Consider the following 24,392-nt stretch of genomic DNA (forward strand, 5'->3'; position numbering starts at 1 on the left):
ATTAATTGCATACATCCCATACAACAATACATCCTCATAAATATGCAAATGATTTTAAGTACATTTATGAGAAACTATACGCAATATATAGAAGATTGTGATAAAATTTGAATGAATATGAGTACAACTTTTAAATGACACATTTTTACCAAAAATTTTCTGAGGGAGCAAAATGGTTTCCGATTTGGGATATTTCTCTAAAATAAATACAAATCGTTCCATTACAGTTTAACTGTAGACAAGGTTGTGTAAAGACTTCAAAACCTTCTACACTTTTGAAGAGACATAAAGTCAGACAACATCGCTCACCTCAACACTTTCGTTTCTAAAGAAAAATGGGAAAGAAAACTTTTCTAAATTTATTTCAACCTGCAGAGCTGAAGTTTAGATTGTTTAACGACACTATAAATTTCCAAATTAACATTTGCTGCCCTACACAAATTACCAATGTTTGAGAAAAAATTACAAAAACAAGTGGATCACTGCGAGTATTTTAGTGTTTAGAGACATTCCAACATTTCCTCCGAAAACACATCAAATGAATAATTTAAATTTTTTTAGAGTTATAAGAAACATACAGGAAAGCGATCCAAGCTGTAAAAGAATATTATGTCTCAAAATCAATTTTATCTTCCAAAAATGTTTAAAAAGCAACTTGAGGCATCATTAACAATAAAACAAAAATTCACAATTGAATCAAAATTAAAATAGGGTCTAGGCTTGTGGAGGATGGAAACAGAGATTGTCAATCAGTTTAATGACTTTTGCATCCGTTGCTGGTGGGTCCTCAGCCATCTGAACTTCAAGTACTCCCCTTGCGAGACAGAGCCCTACATTGTCAATGTTATTGGCGCCTGTTGTTAAGGATGAGCTTCGCCGAATTATTCAGTAGGTCCCAGCCAAATAATCAAACTACCTCAGTCTAGTGTCCCCGTGGGTCATAAAAAATGCTGCAAGCTTTTAGTCTGACCATTAACTCAATTAGTAAACTATTCATTCCAAATGGGAGCGTTTTCCCCCCTGAAAATTGCTAATATTATTCCAGCTTTAAGAATGACGACCCGGTTTCAATTACTAACTATCAACCTATCTCAATTTTGCCTGCGCTGAGAATAATTTTTAAGAGCTTTTTCGTATAAGAATTCTTCACTTTTTGGACAAATACAATCAGCTCAAGCATTCCATTATGTGGGTGAGTTTTTGGCATTCGGCTGGGAGACCGCCCAATTAGAAGACTGACTGTGTTGTACTAAGTGGTTGCGTTGGCGATGAATAAAAGAGGCATGATTGTAAAATTTTTTGTATAAACATAAAATGTCAAAATAACTCAAGTACAAAGTACACATGTATTGTTTGTATGAATGTCTGGAATTTTTGAAAATCCGTACTGACGTTTGCCATTCAGTGTATGTATTGTGATAAAGCTTATTAAGTCGATTTTTAAGACTTCAAATATTACGAAAGATATCCACATATTACTTGTTGATAATAAAACATGAGCAAATGAAATTTTTACCTGAAAAGCCCATGACTGTGAACAATTATGTCACGAATTCTAAAAAGCTAACGTATCAAAAAAGTAATCCTTATATTTTCTTCCAAATAATAATTTATATAAGAACCAAACTGAGTTTAGAATGAGTCACGTTGTAATTAATCAAATATTTTACAGTTTTTCGTGAAATTTTGAGATCAAATTATGAAAAAATACGTTTAACTCATGGATATTAGAAATATTTTTTAGGTCAGGAGTCGTTAGAAAAATATTATTTAGACAATCTTGAACTCTAAATATCGAACAAACTCAACCTAGATTAGAATTTAGTCCTTAATTTAAAATTCAACAATAACTTTTACTCTGACGAAAGAATAAGTTTACTTTTTGGTAGTTAGTGTTCAACTTATATTGCATAATTATATAAGAACTGAATACTTCATTTCTTATGATAATTCTTAAATTCTACAACTTACATAAAATATTAATTTATTAGTTTTAATTGAGTGTAATACTGACTACGTGTCTTGTAGTGATAAAATAGTATTGTTGCAATATTAACTTTAATCATTTGCAAATGTATTTTCTATAAATCCAGAGTGTGATGGATTCCACACACTTTTCTTAAACCTTATTAATAGGGCACTGCCAGTTCTCAAGAACTATTGAGTAAAGTAATCGCTTCAGGGCTTAGTAATATTTAGTTTTTTTACGTTTTTACATATGTTTCTAATTACGAGTTAATTAAGATAATTTAGAAAAGAAGCTTATGTTAAATATTATAACATCGGTTATAGCGGTAAAACGCAAAATCAGTTGCGTTTTCCTCGTGTCTATACGATGATATAAAACAGTATCCTGACATATGGAGTTTGTTAGTACTAAAAAGTTTCATTTAATTGGAAACAGCTTTTGGAAAAAATTCAAAAGATAGCACACAAAGAACTACTTCAAACTAATAATATATTTTAAAATCAGCAGTTACATCTTAACTTGGCGTCAAAGGTATGACCTGAATTGCTCTTGAGCAGTTCGATTGTTATAACCTGTACAGACCATACAGTTTATTTCACCAGAGGTGCACAGAAACACAAGGAGTATACAAGTACTCGCATTGTGTATATGAGTGGTGTAATGGGTGCTCACCTAACAAATGTTCAGACTCGCGCACTCTATTAATACCCGGGACTAGCGATAAATTATCGAGTAGCACGCGTGGGTCACCCGCAACCTTCAGATCAAACTTCGGCTAACCGCACTGTGGTCTAAAAACCGTGGGAATGAAGTTATTTAAATATCAATTCTATAACAAATGTCCTAAATTTGCATAAAGAGTTCAAACTTATTGGTCATGGTAATCTGGGTTGTCATACCGCTAACGTAGACGTAATGGCTTATAGAATACTCCTCGTTAATAAGCACTGACCTCACCATACTCCGAATTTGAGCTCAGGTAACTTGATGGTGTGACCTTGATGGCTCAAAGTTAGATTTTAATACTAATAATGTATATAAAATTCGACAGAGAATTATTAATTAAGTTAGAGGGGATGAAGGTAATCAATTTGAAGAACTAACAGGTGTAAAGCTATCAGATTTCAAGTTTGCTACAAAGTCGTCATGGTGTTATAAATGCGCACGAGTAAGACTTAGTTGGTAACCTGAGGAGACACCCTTTTACAGCTTGGGTGTGAGCCACCCACCTCATATTGAGCTTTAATTGCACAATAACAATAATTGCACCATAATTTATAATGGTGAATACAATTTATCATTACTTTGTGATATTTTACTTCATATATTTTTATAACACCTTACTGTACTCAGAAAAGCATTAACACTACAACAGCCAGTAATTAAAAGATTCATGTGGCATGTTGCATAAACTATTTATTATTCATGAATTCATGCGTTTGTAGTTTAAATTTCATCATATCCCGAAGAGAGAACTGTTTCGCAACAAACTTTATATGTGCATCCTTATATAAATGTAACTACGAAATGAAAGCTGTAACAACAGTTCAATACCATCATATATATTATATGTCTTAATCAGCCAATGTAAATACTTTATTTTTAATAGAATTGATTTTATTTCAATCAGTTGGTTTGGTAGAATTATAATGAACATACTTGAAATTAAAAGCAGCCTTTTGTCTTTGTAAGAGTATACAACAGGGAGAGACCAAAATTATTTTAAATGGTGAATCATGAAGTTATAAAAGCAAAAGTCCAGATTGTGTTATTAATTTATCCAAGTTTTATTCTGCATAAAGAAAGTGGATGGGGAGGTATCTGCGCTAGATGCCGAGATTGATCTATTTCAGATAGAATAATAGTTTTCATCACTAGGAGCAAAAGTTGTTTTCGCCGCGCAAGTTATTATTTGTGCAGTATGATACTGTTTTTAACTGTTTTTCATGTGACTAGTGAGGCAGCAATTTGATAGTGGAGTAACATTTGTCTTCTGAAAGAGTTGCAAAATACTCCCTGTTATTCTATCAAGGTTACAAAACTAAATCTTTTAATCGCTCGCACATACCGACCGAAAGTCTATCTATAGCTACACAACAGCAAACAACTGTGCCACTTTAATTATAAATAAGGTTTCACAAAACAACCCGCAATAACGCGACGAGATGAAAACTGAAAATTATTGATAGTGGTGAGGCGATGGATGGTGGAGAGAGGGGAAGTGTATTCTGTCCGCTCCTTTTGTGTAAGGTAAATCAAATCAGGGTTATGTGCTCGCCATCTTAAATTACTGTTCATTAATCTATTTGCGGAAATCAACAAATCATCTTCATTGAGAGATTTTACATTTAATGTGCTTGTAAATCTGTTTATCTTCAAATCAATAATTCTTCTATCGTGATTTGACGTTAAGTTTATATTGAACTAAAAACATTAAAATTAAAGTACTTGTGATTTATTTCATTGCATAATTAGATTGTATACTTAATTAGGTTTTTATGAAAAAATTGTAAAAATAATATTAGCAATGTTATTTTTAGTTTCCTTCTAAATTTCTTAAAAGTTTTGTGAAATAAATAAAAAGACATGTTTATCTTTATTAGCGGTATTTGGTTGTAGTCACGAATATTAATATCTGTCTCTTAAATCACTTATTGGGAATTAAGACCCTATACATAGCGTTTTTCACTCGCTACCACGCAATACTAGCGTGGTATTAACAACCACAACGAAACTAACGTTCTGTCCTCGGAAACAGTTACCAATAACAGGATGTTGCAATCATGTTAATGAAAATTTTCATCAAACATTCCAACAGTGGTAATGGTGTATTCGAATATAAAGCTACTTATTCCATCGAATAAGTAGCTTTATATTCGAATAATTGAATGAAATGCTAGTATAAACTACTTCTTTTATCAGACGATGGGTTTGAGTCAGAATTTATGTTCACCGGTTTTAGTGAATGCTGTTTAATGAATGGTCTCACATTCATATTATCAAATATTTTGTCTACATCTACGTAGTCATTTTAACATTACAATTTTCTTTCAGTGAATGTTTTTAATAGTTTTACTGATTTTTATATACAACATTTTCTTTCTAACTAATGGCAATTTGATAGTTTATTTCATAAAAATATAATGTTTGTTCCAAACCAATACGTATAGTTCTATTGTATATTCAAGAATTATTTTATAAAACCCAGGATTTTAATACTAATTTTATCAATAAAGGACTAATTTTAACATATAACTCATTTTCTCTTGCTTGTTCTAAATAAAATGAGCATGATAAAAAATAATATATCTGTATATAAAACATCGGTTGTTTAAAAAATAAAATAATCATTACTAAAATAATACATGTGTACAACAATTATTTTTATTTACATAGCATATTCACGATGAATAACTTTAATAAAGAAATTGATTATTTAATAGCTGTTCGTGGCTAGGAATATCGTTAAAAAAAAATATATATATATATATATTTTTTTTTTTTTGCTAAAGTTAACGCTGGGACTTTTCTGAACAATTTTATATAGTATATTGAATTTTATTATTTACTTTTTTTTAATTTTTCGTTACATGGTCTGTGCCCAAAAAAGGACAGTTGATGTAAATACCTGGTAGCGGTAGCAGAAAATAACGTAGACTTTTATAAACACAGAAAGCTATCAGCAAAAGTGTCTATTATAATGTTGCAATATTTAATAGTTGACAAAGTGTAAATTGCAGTGTTAGATAACCTTGGTATATTTGTTGGAGAAAATACTGTGAGAGCAGTGAAGAAAATTTGATTTTTCGATTGTACTCGAACTGCGGAAATAAAGAAAAACCAAGCAGAAAAATAGGCGGGCCAAAATAAAACTAGATGACTGTAAAGAGGACCCAGATGACTCAAGCTGTGGTGCTGGAATGTTTAAGGTGAGATTATACAGTAAAATATACCTCAGCACTTAGTATTTTTTCGATTTCCCGAAATTTGAAGTTTTGTGATTTTGGCACCACTCTTCTCAAACACCGTCACAGAAATCAAATCAAGATTTTTACCACATGTAAGCTGATATTAGATACAGATTTTACTATGGGTATTTCTTAAACTGAAAATATTAACTGGAAAAGTTAATTATCCTTCACTGCTTGGAAAGGATTTTAGTCATTACATTATAAAATATATGATCATATTATCTGTATCAGTATAAAAACAAACAAATGTATAAATTGTTCCACAGTATCAAATGTAAGTACAATTAACTACTGGGAGAAATGTATATTTGAGATGATATAAACGGAAGGCTTGAACCACTCAATCTCTAACTCTTAACCGTCACCCGATTCCACAAAAATTCCCCCCATTCAGACAACCGTATTTCCCTTTATCTGTCCAGAGATCGAGAATACTGTATTGCTATGTTTCACTATCAACAGCAAAGAAGTATGATGATAACATTGGAATGCTCAGACATTTATCTAAAGGGAATAAGACCCATTTTATATAAATCCATTTTATTGATTTATAAGATGGATAAGAGTTAATAAACCATAAGACTTAAGACAACCAAACAAATTAACGTTTATTACTTAATGTATGCTAAATTTGAAAGTCCTGGAATACCCTTTAAACTACGGATAGATTATTGGCAGAAGTAACGTTAAAGTCCTACGTTTTGTTTCACTGATTTAATAAATACTCAGTTGGCATACCATAAACATCTATGTGTATAATGTATAATACTAAATTATTAAAATTGACGACTTATTTAAAATTTTACAAATATCTGAATTCTAAAGAAAAGTTTTAATTTTATGTTCTGAAAGTTGTGAAAGTATAACAGGATGTTGATCATTTTATACCTGCATATGTTACGAACACGGAAATATTAAGTTTTGAAAACTGATATCCGTTCTCTTATTCAGAAGTCTAAAAAAACATAACACGTGATGTTCTATATGAATGAAATTAAAACATAAACAATTGAATTGGATGAATAGTCGGATGAATAAATACAATTTGAAAATCTTTACGTATAAAATCAAATACGTATCTAAGACTCAACACTAGACTGATAAAATTCAAACAAAATTGTTAGTTTGGGGTACAAACTTTGTTTCGTGAGATACAACTTTCCTGGAGTTGTAAATGGTTTCACCATTGGAATACATAAAATAAAATAATAAAATCCGACTTTTGCTTGTCTATGCTATATATTTATGAGTTTTCTGAATACTTAAGTTTGAGTTCTATGCATTTTGCATGTTAAGGAGGAGATATATTGCAGGTTTCTACCAGGTATTGTTTAAGTTTTTGTAACGCAGAGGGCAAGTGACCAAAATCGCGACATCCCATAAAATCATACATCGTTGGGAAAATGTATTGTTTCTTATAAATATACCAGAATGGTATGTATAATGTACTATATCTGTTTCAAAGTGCCAGCTTCAGAATCTGGAAGTCAGCAAACTCCCAAATATCTACAGACATCCACACTATAGACGACTGATCCTTTTTGTCTGCCAACTTTTAGGATACATTTTCCTTTAAAATAAACCTTCTTCATAGATTTATAGTTAGAACTAGCAAGTTTGTACATTTATTATATTGTTTAAATTCTTCATTATATTTACTATTATAAATAATACAGAAAAAATGAATGTATAATAAGGAATTAATATTTATTATTTATATTAATTTGTATTTACACTCCTGGACTAACGATTTAACACCACTACCGTTGCTTCGTATAAAATTTATTATAGATTTATTAAGTGATGTTAATATAAATTTTCCCTTTAATTATTTACTGAATAAAACTGGAAAACATTAAACTACGAAAGCTATTTTATTCAAAATATTTGAAAAAGTTAAATGCAAAACATAAGGTATTAAAAGAAATCGTACTTAAGCAGTACAAACAATTTTTTTTGTGATCTGGTTTACTGATTCAATAGTTTTATTAGTATTATGTGTTTTCATCTCTTGTTCTTATTACCTCCAGTCTCCGTCTCTTTACAATTATACGATATTGAATATCTTCTTGTGTTATTGCCTGCTCTTCTTCAAACATTGCGATTTTTCAACAAGTTTAGTTGGAGGATTGTTTCTGGCTCACACGTGTTCTATTGATTTAAATACAGTATATTTGATGGTCATCCAATTCTGTATAAACCAACCAAATAATATTTATGAATATATACAGGGTGTACATAAAGTCCTGCACAGGTATAATATTTTCTGAACGATAACAGATAAATCAACAGGATTTGGTACATCAACACTACACCTAAAAATCTACTTTTTGAAGGATCTGTCAGTTTTCTGTAATATCATGGGGACGTCCCGCAAGGAGTCAGAAAGAAATATTAAATAGGAGCATAGGTCAATATGCACATCATTTTAAAGGGCTTATCTAGCAGAGTTTAATGCTGCAAACCGCACACCAAAAGATTGATTCAGTACAAAATTGCGGCTGCTCAAAGGTTTTACTTGGTTACATTTTATTAGTAGCCATAACCCCAGTAAAGCAAAACTGCAACCAAACGAATACTGCAGCTAAATACTACATTATGCTTGTCAGTTGTACAGAAGTGAATTATGACGTTATGAAGTGAATTATCCTCAAGGGTTACAAATTTGGTCCTAATACAGGTATATTGATAACGGGGAGTTTGTCGTATTGCTTGTAGTTCTTCGACTACACTATGTCGCTTGACGAACGTGAACGTATAACACTTCTTATGATGGACGGTTGGGGAAACAACAGACGATCACACGAGGAAGCATGCCATTTATTTAATGACTACTTTCACGAGAGGCAGCCAATTTCCAGAACAACTGTAGGGAGAACTGTTCAACGCTTTATGGAAACAGGAAGAGCCCGCCACTGCAACAACCGAAGACAACTCTTTAGATGTATTGCAGTCATATTGACCTATGCTCCTATTTAAGATTTCCTTCTGACTCCTTGCGGAACGTCCCCATGATATTACAGAAAACTGAGAGTTCCTTCAAAAAGTAGATTTTTAGGTGTAGTGTCGATGTACCAAATCCTGTTGATTTATCTGTTATCGTTCAGAAAATATTATACCTGTGCAGGACTTTATGTAAACCCTGTATATGAATTCATATGGTAGTTAAATATTTTTATAAGTCAAAGCGTTCTACGATTAAGAAATGTGTTTCACTCTTTTTAACACGATAATGTATAATGTTAAAATTCCAACCAAAGTGTTCGGTCAGTTAAGTTAAAAGTACTATTACGTTCATTATGAACATCAAAGCAGTGGACACTTACTGAACACTTAGTCCCCTTCTCGTGAAATACATGAGAGAAGACATGTCTCATCCTAGTTCAGTTTAGTTAAAACACTTTTAACAAATCTTAATATTTCCATAAATACTATCCAGATATTTTTTATTTCTTACGATTAATCAGCTCATGTCAAAACTAACATTAGTGTGTCGGTTCACACGGCAAAAACATTTGTTACACAATTAAACTCTTTCAGCACGTCCAAAATATTGTAAACTCGTGTTGTTTTTAACTCCTTTACCTTTTTGCCTGTTTAACTCTTCTTGTTTTAAACTTCATATTAGGATGTATCAATGTGTTGTATGGACGTATGTAAGCTGTCTTTAACTTAAAGGCCAAATTTTTGATACATTATATATGTTGCCACTGCATAATTTCGACACATGCGACACGTACGTTTTCCATTTATAGGTTTCCTGCTAAATCTGAAATGGAGATCTCATTTTCCCATCATAGGCAGACGTTATACACAAAATCCATTTTATTGCTCTATATTATGATACAAATAATTACTTAAATTATTTTCTTGTATTAATTACTTTTTTCTTTATATCTAGATAACCAAGAATTAGTATAACATAAGTGAACCAATAACTATTACAATAAACTTCTTTTTATAAAACACACATAAAGTTAAATTTTTAGAATACGTTAGGATTTACGTTCATGTAACTACGTCTTTACTTCAATGTGTGGCATTAATAACGTAATTAAATTTCATAGGGTTCTTAGTCAATGGATATCAATAATTCCTAAAATTGTATTCATAGTCCTGCTAGGCTTGGTCTAGCATTGTTTTAACTTGCAAGTGGCCCTTATTTTAGGTTATGCGCTTATAAAAGTATTTCTGGTTCCAATTAATTATACTTCCGACGACAAAAGTGACTTTAATTATTTATCACGGATGAATAGAAGTCGGTGGAAACACATTTGAAAATGTACTGTAATTTTGTTGAATAGGTTTAGATTAATGTTTTCAGGTTCATGTTATTTTGTACTATTATGAATAAAAACACATTTCATTAACGATCTATTTGCCTTGAGTGTATTTTATTACACCGTTTGTCCGAATATGAAATAAATGTGTTTTCACCTTATTTTTTGCATTTAACACGGGTTTTTTCAAAAACTATTCAACTTACAGGAAGTGTTTTATTTAATTTGTGATGTCTAAAACCATAATAAACGATTGAATTCGCCACTTACTCTATCTTACCAGAATTTCAGGAAGACCTATAGCAATAAAATACTAATGGATCTTGTTACGGTTACTAGCCAGATGACTAGCCTGTCTGTATCTACAAGTGTTCGCCCTTACTCTAGATATTATAATGTAGTAAAGGTTCAGCTTAGTACAGAGCAATATTTTACTGACCTTGCCTTAGTTACGACTATCTCACTAACCTGCATGTGACTGCAATAATCTGCAGATCCTTCGGGTATTAGTATGAATGTTCCTTTGGCATGACAGTAAAATATTAATTGATCTTGTACTCACTATAGACTTAAAACTATCCTGGCTGTTACTGTAATAAACTGCATATCATGCTTATCACCCAAGGTGATTGTTCTATATCTGGGATGCTTTATAACACGTTATTTCTCATGGTTTATCTGTATCCCTTAACTGATTATTGCTTCTTATAAATGTTTTTCGTTAAAAAAACTAACGAACGGTAATACTGCATCAAGCGGCCAGCTTCATGTCTGCTACTGGAATCTAAAATAATGCTTATATAGAGTCTTGAATTATGATGACCCTTAAAATATGAATGTGGAGTTTTCCAATATAACTCCTCAGAACTTTTGCAGTAGGTTTGTGTTCAATCTCAGACGCGGTGGTCACATAACAACCCTACTTAAGAAATTAACTGTCGATCTTATAATTTAAGATTGTTACTATATATTAATCACACGCACCCACTGTGTCACCGTTTTACTTTTGCACTCTCTTTGAAATACAATTTGTCATAGTTATTTAGCAAACAAATTTATAGTGAGCTATTCCCGAATATAGGATAAATGATACGTCCTTATTATCAATTCCTATTCTTCCAACAACCACATTTTGTAAATCTTTCACAGTTCCTAACCTGTTTATTGTAAAATACTATTCCAGTAAATGTAGCTGCCATTCATTAGCACGCTCGCTTTGGGTCGTATGACAGGGGTGGCCGATAGAAGCGGAAGTATAGAAGAGGGTGGGCTTGGGTTGAAACACTAAGGTTATCAGAATGTATGCTTATTCAAAATATTAAGATTGGTAATATGAATGGAAATAAGTGTTATTATAGTTAATGAGTTATTTTAAAGTAATATTTATTAAATTTGTTACATGTTCAATAATAGTTCTAATTTCAGTTCTTAATAAAGTCACTTCTTATTTTATTAAGAATTATAGGCTACTAACTAGACTAAGATATTGTAACTTTTCTTGTTTGGAGTCAATGGTTGCATCATTACACATGTTATATTTCTGCAATATTTAGTTTTTAGGGGTCTTCTCTGGAAGGGTTTTGAAGTCTAAAATGTATTTTCAAGGCATAGGATAACAGAAGAAAGACAAACCCATTAGGACAAGGTACGAAGTTTGGAAAAAATTTATACAATTAATCCACAATTACGGTTACAAGGGAAAATTTTATCCTGATATTTTTGGACCTAACAACGATTAATTTTCTTACGGCTCTACTTATGTATTTAGTGGTGATTCATAAAAGTACGTCAATTAATAATTGTTGATCATTTTAAGAGTATGATCAGCAGCAATATCAATGATATTGATTATGCTACGAAACAACTTCTTACATCAATCACCTTCCATCACAATAAAAAGTATATCTTAAGTCCGCTGAGGGCCTTTATGAGCCGAATCATTAAATTCATCTCATCCGAATGCGCTTGTAGCTGATGAAAGCTCAAACCGTATTTGGGGGACAGGATGATCTAATTCCGTAGAAACTGAGGGAACATGGAGGGGATAAGGTATAGAGAGTCGGAACTACCTCCAGATTGTTATCGCTCTCACCAGTGTAGCATGACCGAGCGACAAAGTTGTTACTTAGGGGACTAGCTAGCATTCCGCCTTGACTTGACTTGTGTGTACCTAATGTACCATCCTAAGGTACCATCATCAGGTACCATCATAAAACTAACAAACCTGTACGATCAGGTTCATTATAAATATCAGCCACTACCAGGAAGTACATGTTTAAAATTCACTCGAATCCAGGACACTGAAGTAGAAGCTGTTTTCATCATCAGTCTTACAAAAATTCTGATGTTAAGATACATTAAGTATTTTAGTATTGTCACAAAAACTGACAACGTCTGACAAAGACTGTAAACGTCTGCTCCTTAAATCACCGCCCCCACATTGTGTATGTTTCACTGTAGCTAAAACCTAAGCTGAGAAGATCGCATAACAGCCGTCCCGTCTCGTCGCGTCAGTGCAGTTATCGCTTGTGTAGGTTGCTGCATCTACACTAAAACTTTATAGCAGTGGAGCACGACGAAATCAGTACAACGTATGCGTCAACTTTATACATAAGTTGCCCCCATTCCTCTTTCAAAGAGTATTGTTTATCCCAAATAAATTTAATAGTCTTAATATTTGTTCGCTGGTAATGCACTAAGCTGAACAAATTATAAATTTTGCAATGGTGATTTATTATTTACAGTCTATTTATAATGTTGGGAACATATTCTTAATGAGAAGTGTCATGAAAGGTATTGGATCGTATTAGTAGAATTTTAGTTATCACTATAATCTTTCATAGTGTTGTTGTATAGTAACATTATTTTGTAATCATATTAGTATGTAAGAACATGTGGCCATGATTGTATGTATTATTTAATGTGTATCAATAACTGGAATAGTGTTAGCGTGAGAAGACTAGACGTTAGATAAGTAATAGATATACAACATTATCATTAACAAATTGTCACTGCTCACACAACAATCTACAGATCATTAGCACTTTGGACAATGATATGTACAGAGCGATAATCGCTCTTAATGGGTTGTGTTATTTAAGCCCTGCGAGGCGCAACAGTAGTCATCAGTCTCCGCAGGCTGTACAGCGAGGAACCGGTCGCGGTAGTAGGCAGAATAGTTAGATGTTGGAATTGTGAAACATAAGTACCACAAAGTATAGTGTTAATAGTTTATTCTCAGTAGTAATTTTATGCGTGTTTTTTCATTTTACATGTTGTGCACAGAGTTGTGCCAAGTGACTATTTTCAATAAACTTATTTTAACCCGATGTACCGAGTCATCTCTTGAGTTCCTACTCTTCAAGGTGAACATTGTTACGGGTTATCTTGCCACTCGGGTAGCCCGCTAACCGTCCCCGCAACAGTGTTACGTTTTAATGCTAATAATTAGATGCAAATATGAGCTAGATAGTTTATTCTGCACAATTAATCTTGAAATCCAGTGAAAATATGAATTTTTTACATTGCGCTTATAGGTAAACACATTTATAAAGTAACAAAACTGAATGAAGAAATTGTAAATAGAGAAATGCGTCATGACTCATATTTTTAAAACGTTTGTAATCCCACAAAGTTAAATGTTTACAAACTAAAATACTAAGTTGAGTTACTACAGCAATATTATAAATTACATATACTTTAATATAAAAATAGAAAAAATATAAATAACAATAAAGTGGCTTATGGCGATTGTTAGGTTTTTCTACCCCATGACATATTTTGACACATCTGATACGTTGTGGCTGGTGCGCCTTTGATATTTCTCATATTTACTGAATAATATGTCATTTATATCGGGTAACATTATTATTTTTTTTTTTTTTTTTTCAATTTAAATCATAAATTTTTAACATGAATTTTGATGATTTGCGACCTAGGATGTGTAGACCAAATAATTTTATTTGTATATCTTACCACATTTCTGTGAAGAATGATAATATAAGGTTAATATCCCTTGTTTCAGAATCGGACGGTACAGTGACAACAGGCGCAGGCGGTGAGGGCGGTACGAGAGGAGAAGGCGGCAAGCTACGAGAAAGTAGTCGTGGGGGGAGGGGTGACAATAGGGGGTGAGGCGGCAACTACATCCAGTGGAATATTTCTGGAGATGGAAGTGTAACTTGGAGCATCTCTTTGTTTTCTTTTAATTTCCCGAAGCAACTTTTCATCATTTGATCCAATTTGATCGTTTGACTCAATATTGGGGTCATCGTCCGTTTTGTTAGTGTCTGTGACATTATTATTTTTTACTCCAACTTGTCATAATGTAAAGTCAAGTCAACGCATGTGAATAAGAAAAAATCAAGTAAGAATTAACATTCCTGTATAAACTTTATTAATTGCTGTGTGCTTGTACTGTAAGTGTGTTAATGAACAAATAATATATTACTGTGATAAAATAAAGTTTGATATTGCTAGTTGAACTGTAAGTCAAAATCGTCTAACAATTTCTCACTTGGTAACTACTGACTCGAAGCGATTGTTGTCTTGCTTTTATTCTTTGTTATCCATTATTTCTATCATTTAAAGAATATCTACAATTTTATACAGCCATTTTAGATATATCAAACTAATATTTTATACGCATATTTGGTATCATTCGAACGCGTTTACAACATACATGTGCTTTTTGTGGATTATAAATACATTCAAAAATAGGTCTCTGCACATCGAGCTTCCAAAGCTTCAATGTTAATCTTAGAGAGTATTTTATTGTAGTTTAAAAATATATGATTACTAAAACATACATATGTTATTCAAGTTGTTATCCTCAATATACTGACCAACTTATTATCCACTGATTGGTTGTAGCAATAAAATTATAGTCATCCTATGATTATTTTTACTAGTATTTATAGTAATTATAAGAATAAGTATAAACACCACACACATCTATAGTGTACAAAAGTGGGGAAATACTTCATAAAATGATGTAATAGGTAAAAATAAGAATACATTTCCTTTAAGAATATGGTCTAATTCTCTTTTATTGCGCTTCAATTTGGCATATGTCTGTCTGCATCTTTTTACTTAATACATTCATAAGTCGTCAACAATTTAAGTAACGGCGTTTTGATTTTGCATGTGTTACTTAGAATTTCACTTGTTTCTGAAATAAAAATTTGTTGTTAATAGTTTAAAATCAAAAACCTAAGAGATTGGAAAAATTGTTAGTACACATAAAGGATAGCCTGTAGAAGACAAAAATTCTATACCTTATTTGTTATAACAAATGATTATTAAAACAGTATTATAATTTGTGATTACTTCTCTTGTCTATTATATATCCGTATATTTAGTGGCAGATTGTAGTTTGACTTTAAATTTGGTTTCAATTTAATTGAATATTTGATACTGGTTATATGAATATATGATTATAATAAGTAGTAGTACGAGTACGAGTAGTAGAACTCGTATATGTACGACTGTAGGATATTAAAATACAAAAAAAAAACCTTATTTGAAACACGCTTCAGGTCAAGGAAGGGCCTATCATAAAATTGCTACAATCATCTCAAAAACTAATTGCAATTTGAGTTATTATTACACTATTACAAGAACAATTGAAGCCTCTATCTAGGTTACAGTACTCATTTCTCTGTTAAGTCCAACCCAAATTAAGAAATATCGTTTTACAGGGTGCTAACTCTCAATTCGGAATAAAACTTTAAGACAAACTTTCTTGAATAAACCTGGTCTTACAATACACACATAATTTTAAGATTTTTTATTTGTAACCAATCAGGTGGATCAGGTATCATGTATGAATGAATGTTAAAACCAAATAATAACGCCAAGACCAGTTAGTTACCCTAACTGTGTTGTTGCCCTTTATACGATGTTAGTGCTTTCTGTGGGGGGCTAATTTCATGGACCTAATCTATTATCATATGTATGTATCCTCACCTTGAACTCCTTGAAGCCTTTTCTGTTCCCTTCATGGCTCTGACCTCTGCTTCATGTTAGTAAACAACTGAAAGATTAATTTGGAAGGAGACTCAGTTGACATTTTAATTTAATACTTATTTAATTTTTATTTGACTCCCCGTGACACCAACGTTAAACGTTTAAAGCTCCTTAGAACTGAAGCGGCACCATCATAATGAATACAGTAAGAGTGCAAGTCAAAGTAAATATTTTGTTAATAAACTTTTGGAATGAAAACCAGATTTGTCATAAATATATCACTTCGCTTGATAATCAACATTTACAGTCCATGTAAATTGCATGGACTTCAATTTGTACAATCAATTGAAGTCAATCTTGCATTTACTAGTCCATATTTCACGTGCTAATTATATAAATAAATATCATAAATTAATTGCAGAGATATGTTTTTATAGACTGATAAAATCAAATCTGAACAAAACAACCGAATTAATTAGGTTATATAAGTAAAATCTGGAACATTAATATTAAAGCCGTTCTGTGGCACAGCTATCTACCCTTCACGAGTTGATATAAGAGGTCGGCTAAGGTTGTGGAAGGTGTGAGTAGTTTATGGCATCTACCCGATCCTGGGCGTGTCTCCACGTGTCCTGCACCGACTTTAGCTCCACGGTCTTACATGTTACCAGTAATCATAAATATAAATTTATTAAATATGAAAACAATTAATATATAGACAAAACACGTTCTTCCGATTCTAAGAGTGGATGTTTGTAAAAAAGATTAGTTTTAAAATTGTAATATGTATAAAATGTTGATAGTTAATTTTATATACTATTTTACGAAGAACGTTCATTTAATAAACACATATTGCATTTTGTGTCTCATTTTTCGTATTTTTTTATTTAATTAAACACTACTTTTTAACTTTGTGTTTTTTTTATTATTATTTTACATCTTTCTCTTCGGAATTAAATTCTCTAAAAGTTTCGTTAAAAAGTTTGCATCTTCATTACCCATTTAATGAATTAAGGTACTTTAAATCTAAACAAAGCATGTTTTGTGAGACCGAATTTTGCATAATCTCTCTAATATCTCGGAAATGAGTAGTCCTACAACTCTGGGACATTTGTATACTATTTTTCAGTTCATTTGACATAAAATTCAATAAAATTAACAACTATCATTATTTTTTTTCCTCTATGTGTATCAATAATTTTTCCATTCTCCTAGGTTTTTGATTTTAAACTATTAGCAACAGATTTTTATTTCAGAAACAAGTTAAATTCTAAGTAAAACATGCTTATGAATGTATTAAGTAAAAATATGCAGACAGACATATGCCAAATTGAAGCGCAATAAAAGAGTAATCATTACGCTATAAAAACATCAGTTTTGCTTTATTTCTGTAATTTCCTAGAAAATCGGGAAATATCTTTCGCTATCCGTAGCACGCTAACAAAGCTTTTCCGGTCATATGTTTAAATATACTTTTTTTCATTATTTTGATGAGAGAAAACTACCTGATAAGTTTGTTAGTTACTCGTGGGACACCTTTATATATCGCGATAAAAGAAGTGATCATTATTCTAGTAATTTAGTAATAATAGAAAGTATGATATAAGTAGTACAAGACTTCACTTAAACTTATAACTGTTATGTAACCTAAGTAATGTAACAGCCTAAAAGTATATGTGCAATACCAAAAGAAACAATATGGGGAGAAAATATCTGAATTCATCTCTATTACAGGAACAATTTACCATCATGATGCGATATTTCTTATATACAAATAAAATTTAGATTTTTTTCATTGTCTGGTTATTGATTCCAGTATAGTTACGAATAAGTCATACTTAATTTTCTATCCTACGATGATTGCTTAAAGAAACTGAATAACTATGAGCTGACCTTGAAGAGCCATGACAACCTTTTGATATGGAAAGGTATCAGCCTACAGTCGTATATCATAATTGTACCAAAGTTGGGCTATCGGAAAGTTGTCTCTGCGACAAGAACCGAATACAAATAAGCGGACGTTGTCTTCATTCATTATACTAAAGTAAGGACACGTTTCTCCTAAAAATTTTAAATCCTTGATAGTGTTGTGACATTCTTTTCTTTTCTTTAAAACATTCTTTTAATAAGATTTTCAATAAAAAATTACAAGGCACTTGTAGTATTTTTAATTTTTCTTGGTCAAAATAAGCTGTGAACGTAAAAGTAAAAACTGGTACATCGGTGAATATGTCAGCGCGATATAAAATATGAATGTTAAACTAAAGAATTCGTGTATAGTAAATGTTAAACTATGTTTTGGCTCGTACTTTTAGCTATGATATAGTAAACAAAGAGTATTTTAGTGTACATTTTCGACCAGAATTGAGATTTTAAAAATAAGTAGAGATATTTTCAGTAGCGGAAATACAGTAGTTGTAAAAGAAATCATAGACATGTATTTTAGAAAGAGAATGTGTTTTAATTTGTATTTTTATTATTACTACTTCTTTAGCAATTCGATAAAATCTAATGTTATTGAATAAGAAACTTCCAATATTTGTTTAGATTTTTTTAACCTATAAGTAACAGAACTTAAATATAATAGCCCCTGACTTCGAAGAAATACCAGATGGAATACGCCGAACAGTAACGATACCTATACATTCACTTTGCAGCTTGCTCTTAATAAAGGAAGTATTAATAATTCTTCTTAAGGAATTATAGAATCACTATTCAAGTACAAATTAAATCACTTTTCAATAAATATCAATATACTTCTTAGAATTTCCTGACCAAAGCTTTAACTATTTAACACAATATATGATGTGATATTATTCCAAGCTTGTTGTGAATATATTTACAAGTTCTCTTTTGTGTAAGATTGGAGGCCTCTTTACACCTTTTAAATTCTGTATAAATAATATGCTATAATATATGTTTGTCTATTAATTAAGCCATAATTACTACTCCTATGATATACGACTTTTGGGCCACCTAAGGTGTACTTAGGGTAACCGATGGTATCGGTTTCAACAACCAGAAATGGGATATGTAACCGATATCCTAATTACGTCATCTTAATTAACCTCCCCTCACTAACGACATCTAAGCTTGTTAGTAGAGTTTTACAAATGATATGGTATGATTTCTTAGAAAACATTTATTTATATAGTGTTGTAGTTAATGTAACACACGAATAAATCATACGCTTTCTGATAATCAGGTATAATAGTTAAATTTTTCTTAAGCACAAACACACTTTTGGGATTAAAAACCCAATGTACCCATCGTTTCAATGCTAAAAATGATGAATCACTTAAATCTTGATCTAGGATCCATAATGATATCAAAAGTTAATTGTGACATTACTAAATATAAATTATTTATTTGAATTCAATCACATCTGTTTTAATTATTCTGTAAATAAACCTATCTAACGCTTTAAATATGATTAATTTAAGTTACATATTCTGTTAGTACAATTAAAAATAACATATCAGTTTTAATTCTTAATTCAAAAACCTTTTCGTCATAATTTATTATTTAATTACAAATTACTTTATTAGTTCATTAGATTCGATAGAATCCTTTCTTTGTAAAATAAACTATGTAGTTTTGGTCACTAATCAAAACTTAAAAATATTTTCATGAACTTCACGTAGTTCATATAATTTATTTTGAGATTACCCAATAACCCATTTTTATATTCTGAAAACTACAACGAACCTTTTGAAGTAATCGAACCTCTAAAAGTTTACCTTATACATCCATTAAGTAAGTATTATTAGGATTATCCAGATATTATCCCACCTGCGTTCTAGAAATCTTCAGCCAGTACAATCGATCATGATGCTCTTTAAGAGCCACTGATAACAGCTTGTAACTAGAATAACTATATCTGGTTATTATATCTTATATCTGGTTTCATTAGACCTCTATATACCTTCTTTCTCTCACTTTTAGTACCAAGTGGTTTTTAATCCCTAGGAGATCCGTCCTCTCAACTTTCACAAGCGACTGGGATTTCCGGGAAATGAGAGGTCTTTTAATATCACTTTCTCACAACCAACTTTCTTTAAAAGTTATAATAACTCCCAAGCAATGAAAGTTTATAAGCGCTTGGAGCTCTCGGTCTTTAAGATTTTCTGGGGACCTCGATGATGTGGGAATGTTCAGGTTCTGGTTTCTTCCAGTCTGGAAGCGTTAGTAGCTATCGATCTCTAAGATGTAGCTTCTGTACTTTTCCGGCTTTTAAATCACACTCCTCTGGTAAACCCAGACGTCACGTCTAGCATCTAGAAATTCCCAATAGTTTCGAAATCTGATAGGTCCGGGCCAATGGAACCTTTTTTAAAATCTCGTGGTCTGGATAGTCTGTATATAGTCGGTATGTCAATTAATTGCAACATAAGCTAAATATGAACAGTAGTTATGTAATTCAAATATTTATAGACAAAGATCTAAAAAGTTATCTTGTTTACTTTTTATTTTGAATGAGTGTCTCTCTATTTTACAACTTATCTTTAAATGTAACTAGCAGTTATATTTAGCAGTGATTAAATTTATACGGCTATACTGTTGAAATTACTTCAACATTTCGTAGCGGTTTGTTGTTTGTACTATAAGTGAAAAGTGTACAAGAAAATCCATTTTACGATACCTGTATTTAAGATGTTTCTATTTTCAATATAAAGTACAAACTGCTGCTATTCACTTCACAATTTTTGTACTCCAATACGCCTTTGAAGTTTGCTTCCTTTGGAAGTTTCAAACATCTGTAGTTCCTGACCTATTGAAGCCTTTTGCCAACTTCCCACCCTCTTTATAGTCTTGTTTAATATTAGATCGATAGGATGGCCATACTATTAATGGGTCTCTTATTGTCATTATTTTAAGTACGGCATATGAATACTCTAAAGAAGAGGATGTTTCTAAGTGGCAGAATCTGGTTTAATTATATCCCATCTTTTCACCTCACGTACTCGGGTTCAGTGTCGAGTCGGTACACCGCTTATAAGTTGGATACGCCCTGAACTATTTAAGGCAGATGTAACGAGTATTAAGATAAATAGGAAAACGACATTTTTTATCACTAGTACATAATTAACTAACGTATAACTGATGTCACCTAGGAGATGGTATACTCTCAAAACAATTAAAGTAAATTAAAAAGAGTGCGCACATACTAGAGTTATAAACTATTACCCATCATAATATAAGTAAAGACGTGACAGCTTACCGTCAGTGTTGACTGCGGACACGTAGGTCCAGTTGTAGTGACGCACGATGTCCACCATGACCTGGGCCTGGTAATAGTCGGAGGGCACAACCCGCAGGAAATAGTTGAACCTGCTCTTGTCGCTCAGATCCTTACTGGTAGTGGAGTAGCCGACCTGGGGAATCTGGAACAGCTGGAGCAGATTCTGGACCTGGAGCGCCACACTGCTGGAACCGGGACCGATCACCCCCACGAGAGGCGCACGCCTGGCCTTCACGCCCTTCACCAATTCGGTCTTTTTGGAAAAAATATAATTTCTTTTAAAAATGTAAAATATACACATTTTTTTTCTAATTGCAATTAAGTTCGTATTCTATAAATTGGTTTGTGCTTTCAAATAAATTGATAGCTTTAACTATTTTTGAACAATTTAGGTCGATGACACTGCGTTTCTCAGTTAATTTTCCAACATTTAAATGAGCTAAAATTTGTTAAAAAATAACAACCGTTTATGAAACGGGTGTAATTGATGTCTCCACAATGCATTAGTTTCATGCGTATGTGATGAATATTATTTTAAAGCATCCATGGAAATGGGAAGGTGCTGAAAAAAGAAGGTAAAAGGTATTCAAAAATTGTCATAATCCAGGTTTTGATATGAATAGACACATGCCATTACTTGATGGTGATAATGTGTGTTAGCAAATTTATATAAACTTTTGATGTTACGAAGTCTGTTTTTATTGAACATACTGCGTACGTTTATGTAATTGCCACTTAACATTAACACATACACGCCTTCGTCACAGCAGCTGCTGTAACCATACGACCAATAATTTGTAGGATCCAAGTTAAAAATACATTCTTAGTTATAAAGTAACACAAATTAATAGTCCGGATCGTTATCCATCTATTCTCTTAAATCAGCTCCGAGGGTTGTCGCAAATAAGACTAATTAATGGAATGAGAACTTATTTTCAATTAAACGTCGCTCCTCATTAGATAGAACAAAACAGGAGATATTTCTGTAACATAAACGAACCGTGGATCAACTCGCAGTTGGTAACAAAAGTAAATACCCTCAGTGTGGCTCTCGACACAAGTGGGGTGGCAGACCTGCGCTGCTGGCGGCCCACTCTTACCTCGCTGCTAATTGGCTCATTATGTGATTTCTTGATGAGACTGTAATCTTGGAGTTCATCGTGCCAATATAAATCATAATTCTTTTAATTTTATCTTTAACGCAAATAAGTTCTGAAAAATCTAATTACGAGTGTATATATTTTATGAATGATAAATTTGAATACAATGTTTTAAAAGTGAAAATTAACTGTCCAAACGCTCGACCCTAATTGTTTCAGAAGTTTTAACCAACAAATGGCTACTTGGCGAAACTTTACCAAGAACTTGTTTCTTTCTTTCATGATTGTATTTTTATTACAATTGGATCTATGATGGAACTTCTAATAAATGAATTGTTTCGTATATTTACGTTTTGCCTTTAAATATGAATCACGTAAATTTTATAACAGTGACATAACAGCTTATGGACATTTCTACTTTTCTAACTCACAAGTAAGAGAAAATATTTAGACCACAAATTATACTAGTCACATAGAGGGTTAAACTGGTTTTATTTGTAGGATCTAAGCAAAAAAATGAATTAATTTTATTAATTTTATAAATATATTTTTTACATATGATGGATCTCAAGCTCAGATATGGATGATGTAGAATTTTTCAAATAATTTGTTCTAAATTAACAAAATCAGATACATCCAAAATCCTATTAACAAAAATCTTGTTTAAATTATCTCTCAGTACATAAACTGAATTTGTACCTTTGAGGTATATTAAATACATTTATATATTTTATTGTTCATATTTGTTTCTAATTACATCTTTAGTACTTTCATTATAATACAAACGACATACAACACACGTTTATAAACAGAACGTCTTTTATAATTTATATAATATATTACGACTTCTTGTGTTTTATACTTTTTGGTCTCATATCAAATAAATCATACCTTTATTAGAAAAATAATGGAATTATATAAAAACAAATCATATTCTAACTAATTTAATCGAAAATAATTCTTTTAGTTAGCTGAAAAGAGAAAGTATTTCTAGTGTTGCAAAATTTAAATAAATAAATTTAAAGGTAAAACAGAAATTGACTGATTGTGCAATACATTAACAATAACACTCACATTATTGTTCAATTGAATAAATCTTATTAACAATAAATATTGGTATTAATACTGATAAGAGATTAGTACTGACCGATACTCCACAAGTAGAGGTGTCTCGGGCCGGCGAGATGGCGTCTCGTATAAACTCGATGCTCTGCTGGAGAGCCACCGGAGCGTACCAACAAGAGTCCCTGATCTCCACACCCAGTGTTACGTTAGGTAGAATTGTTGGATCCCTATAATAACAGATTCCTACAGTTCCTGAAACTCTTAAAGGCCACGCAACTATTTTATGCCAACAAACAACTAAAACAGCTTGTTACCTGTTGATAACGTCCAGGGTCTGGAAGGTGACCTCGATCCTCTGTATGCCGTACATCTCCCGTACCTCGCCACAGACCAGCGTGTTGCCGACGCGCTTCTGCTTCGGCTGGTGATGCACGCTGAAGAGTGCACCGATGATGAAATCTCCGTCCACGAAGGCGGAGATGCGTTGCTGTTGATCGACCTGGGGCGCTCGACTTTGGGCGACAAGACAGAGCAGTGCCGTACTCCAGTAGAGGGCGCCCTGCATCCCTCACACTCGCCTCTGCCATTCATCTGAAACATACGGACTATAGATGAGTAAGCTAAAATAGAGACTAAGAGACGTTATCTGTCCGGCTGTGTTAGACTCTTGGTAGAAAGGCCCTAAAGACTTGAAACTTGGTACGTGGTTCCTGTTGTTTCTAAGAAGAACTTCTCTTGATTTTGTGTTCAAAAAATTTAAAGTAAAAATGACATTTTTACATTAGTTATATGGGTAAC

At 32.1% G+C, this 24,392-nt stretch overlaps 1 protein-coding gene across 1 annotated transcript in view; it reads right to left on the reverse strand.

Moving 5' to 3' along the window:
• The window catches only part of LOC124360257 (metabotropic glutamate receptor 1-like), a 64,667-nt gene extending 40,484 nt beyond the window's left edge, over positions 1-24,183 (reverse strand). Inside the window, exons 1-3 of the mRNA XM_046813700.1 lie at positions 23,909-24,183; positions 23,677-23,821; positions 21,409-21,682 (exon numbers count right to left, since the gene is read on the reverse strand). Of these exons, the coding sequence (XP_046669656.1) occupies positions 21,409-21,682; positions 23,677-23,821; positions 23,909-24,159 (670 nt within the window). The 5' untranslated portion in view covers positions 24,160-24,183. The remainder of the gene's footprint in view (positions 1-21,408; positions 21,683-23,676; positions 23,822-23,908) is intronic.
• Between the last annotated feature and the right edge of the window lie 209 nt (positions 24,184-24,392).

This window comes from Homalodisca vitripennis, chromosome 4 (assembly GCF_021130785.1).
Source record: "Homalodisca vitripennis isolate AUS2020 chromosome 4, UT_GWSS_2.1, whole genome shotgun sequence".
Taxonomy (NCBI): Eukaryota; Metazoa; Arthropoda; class Insecta; order Hemiptera; family Cicadellidae; genus Homalodisca; species Homalodisca vitripennis.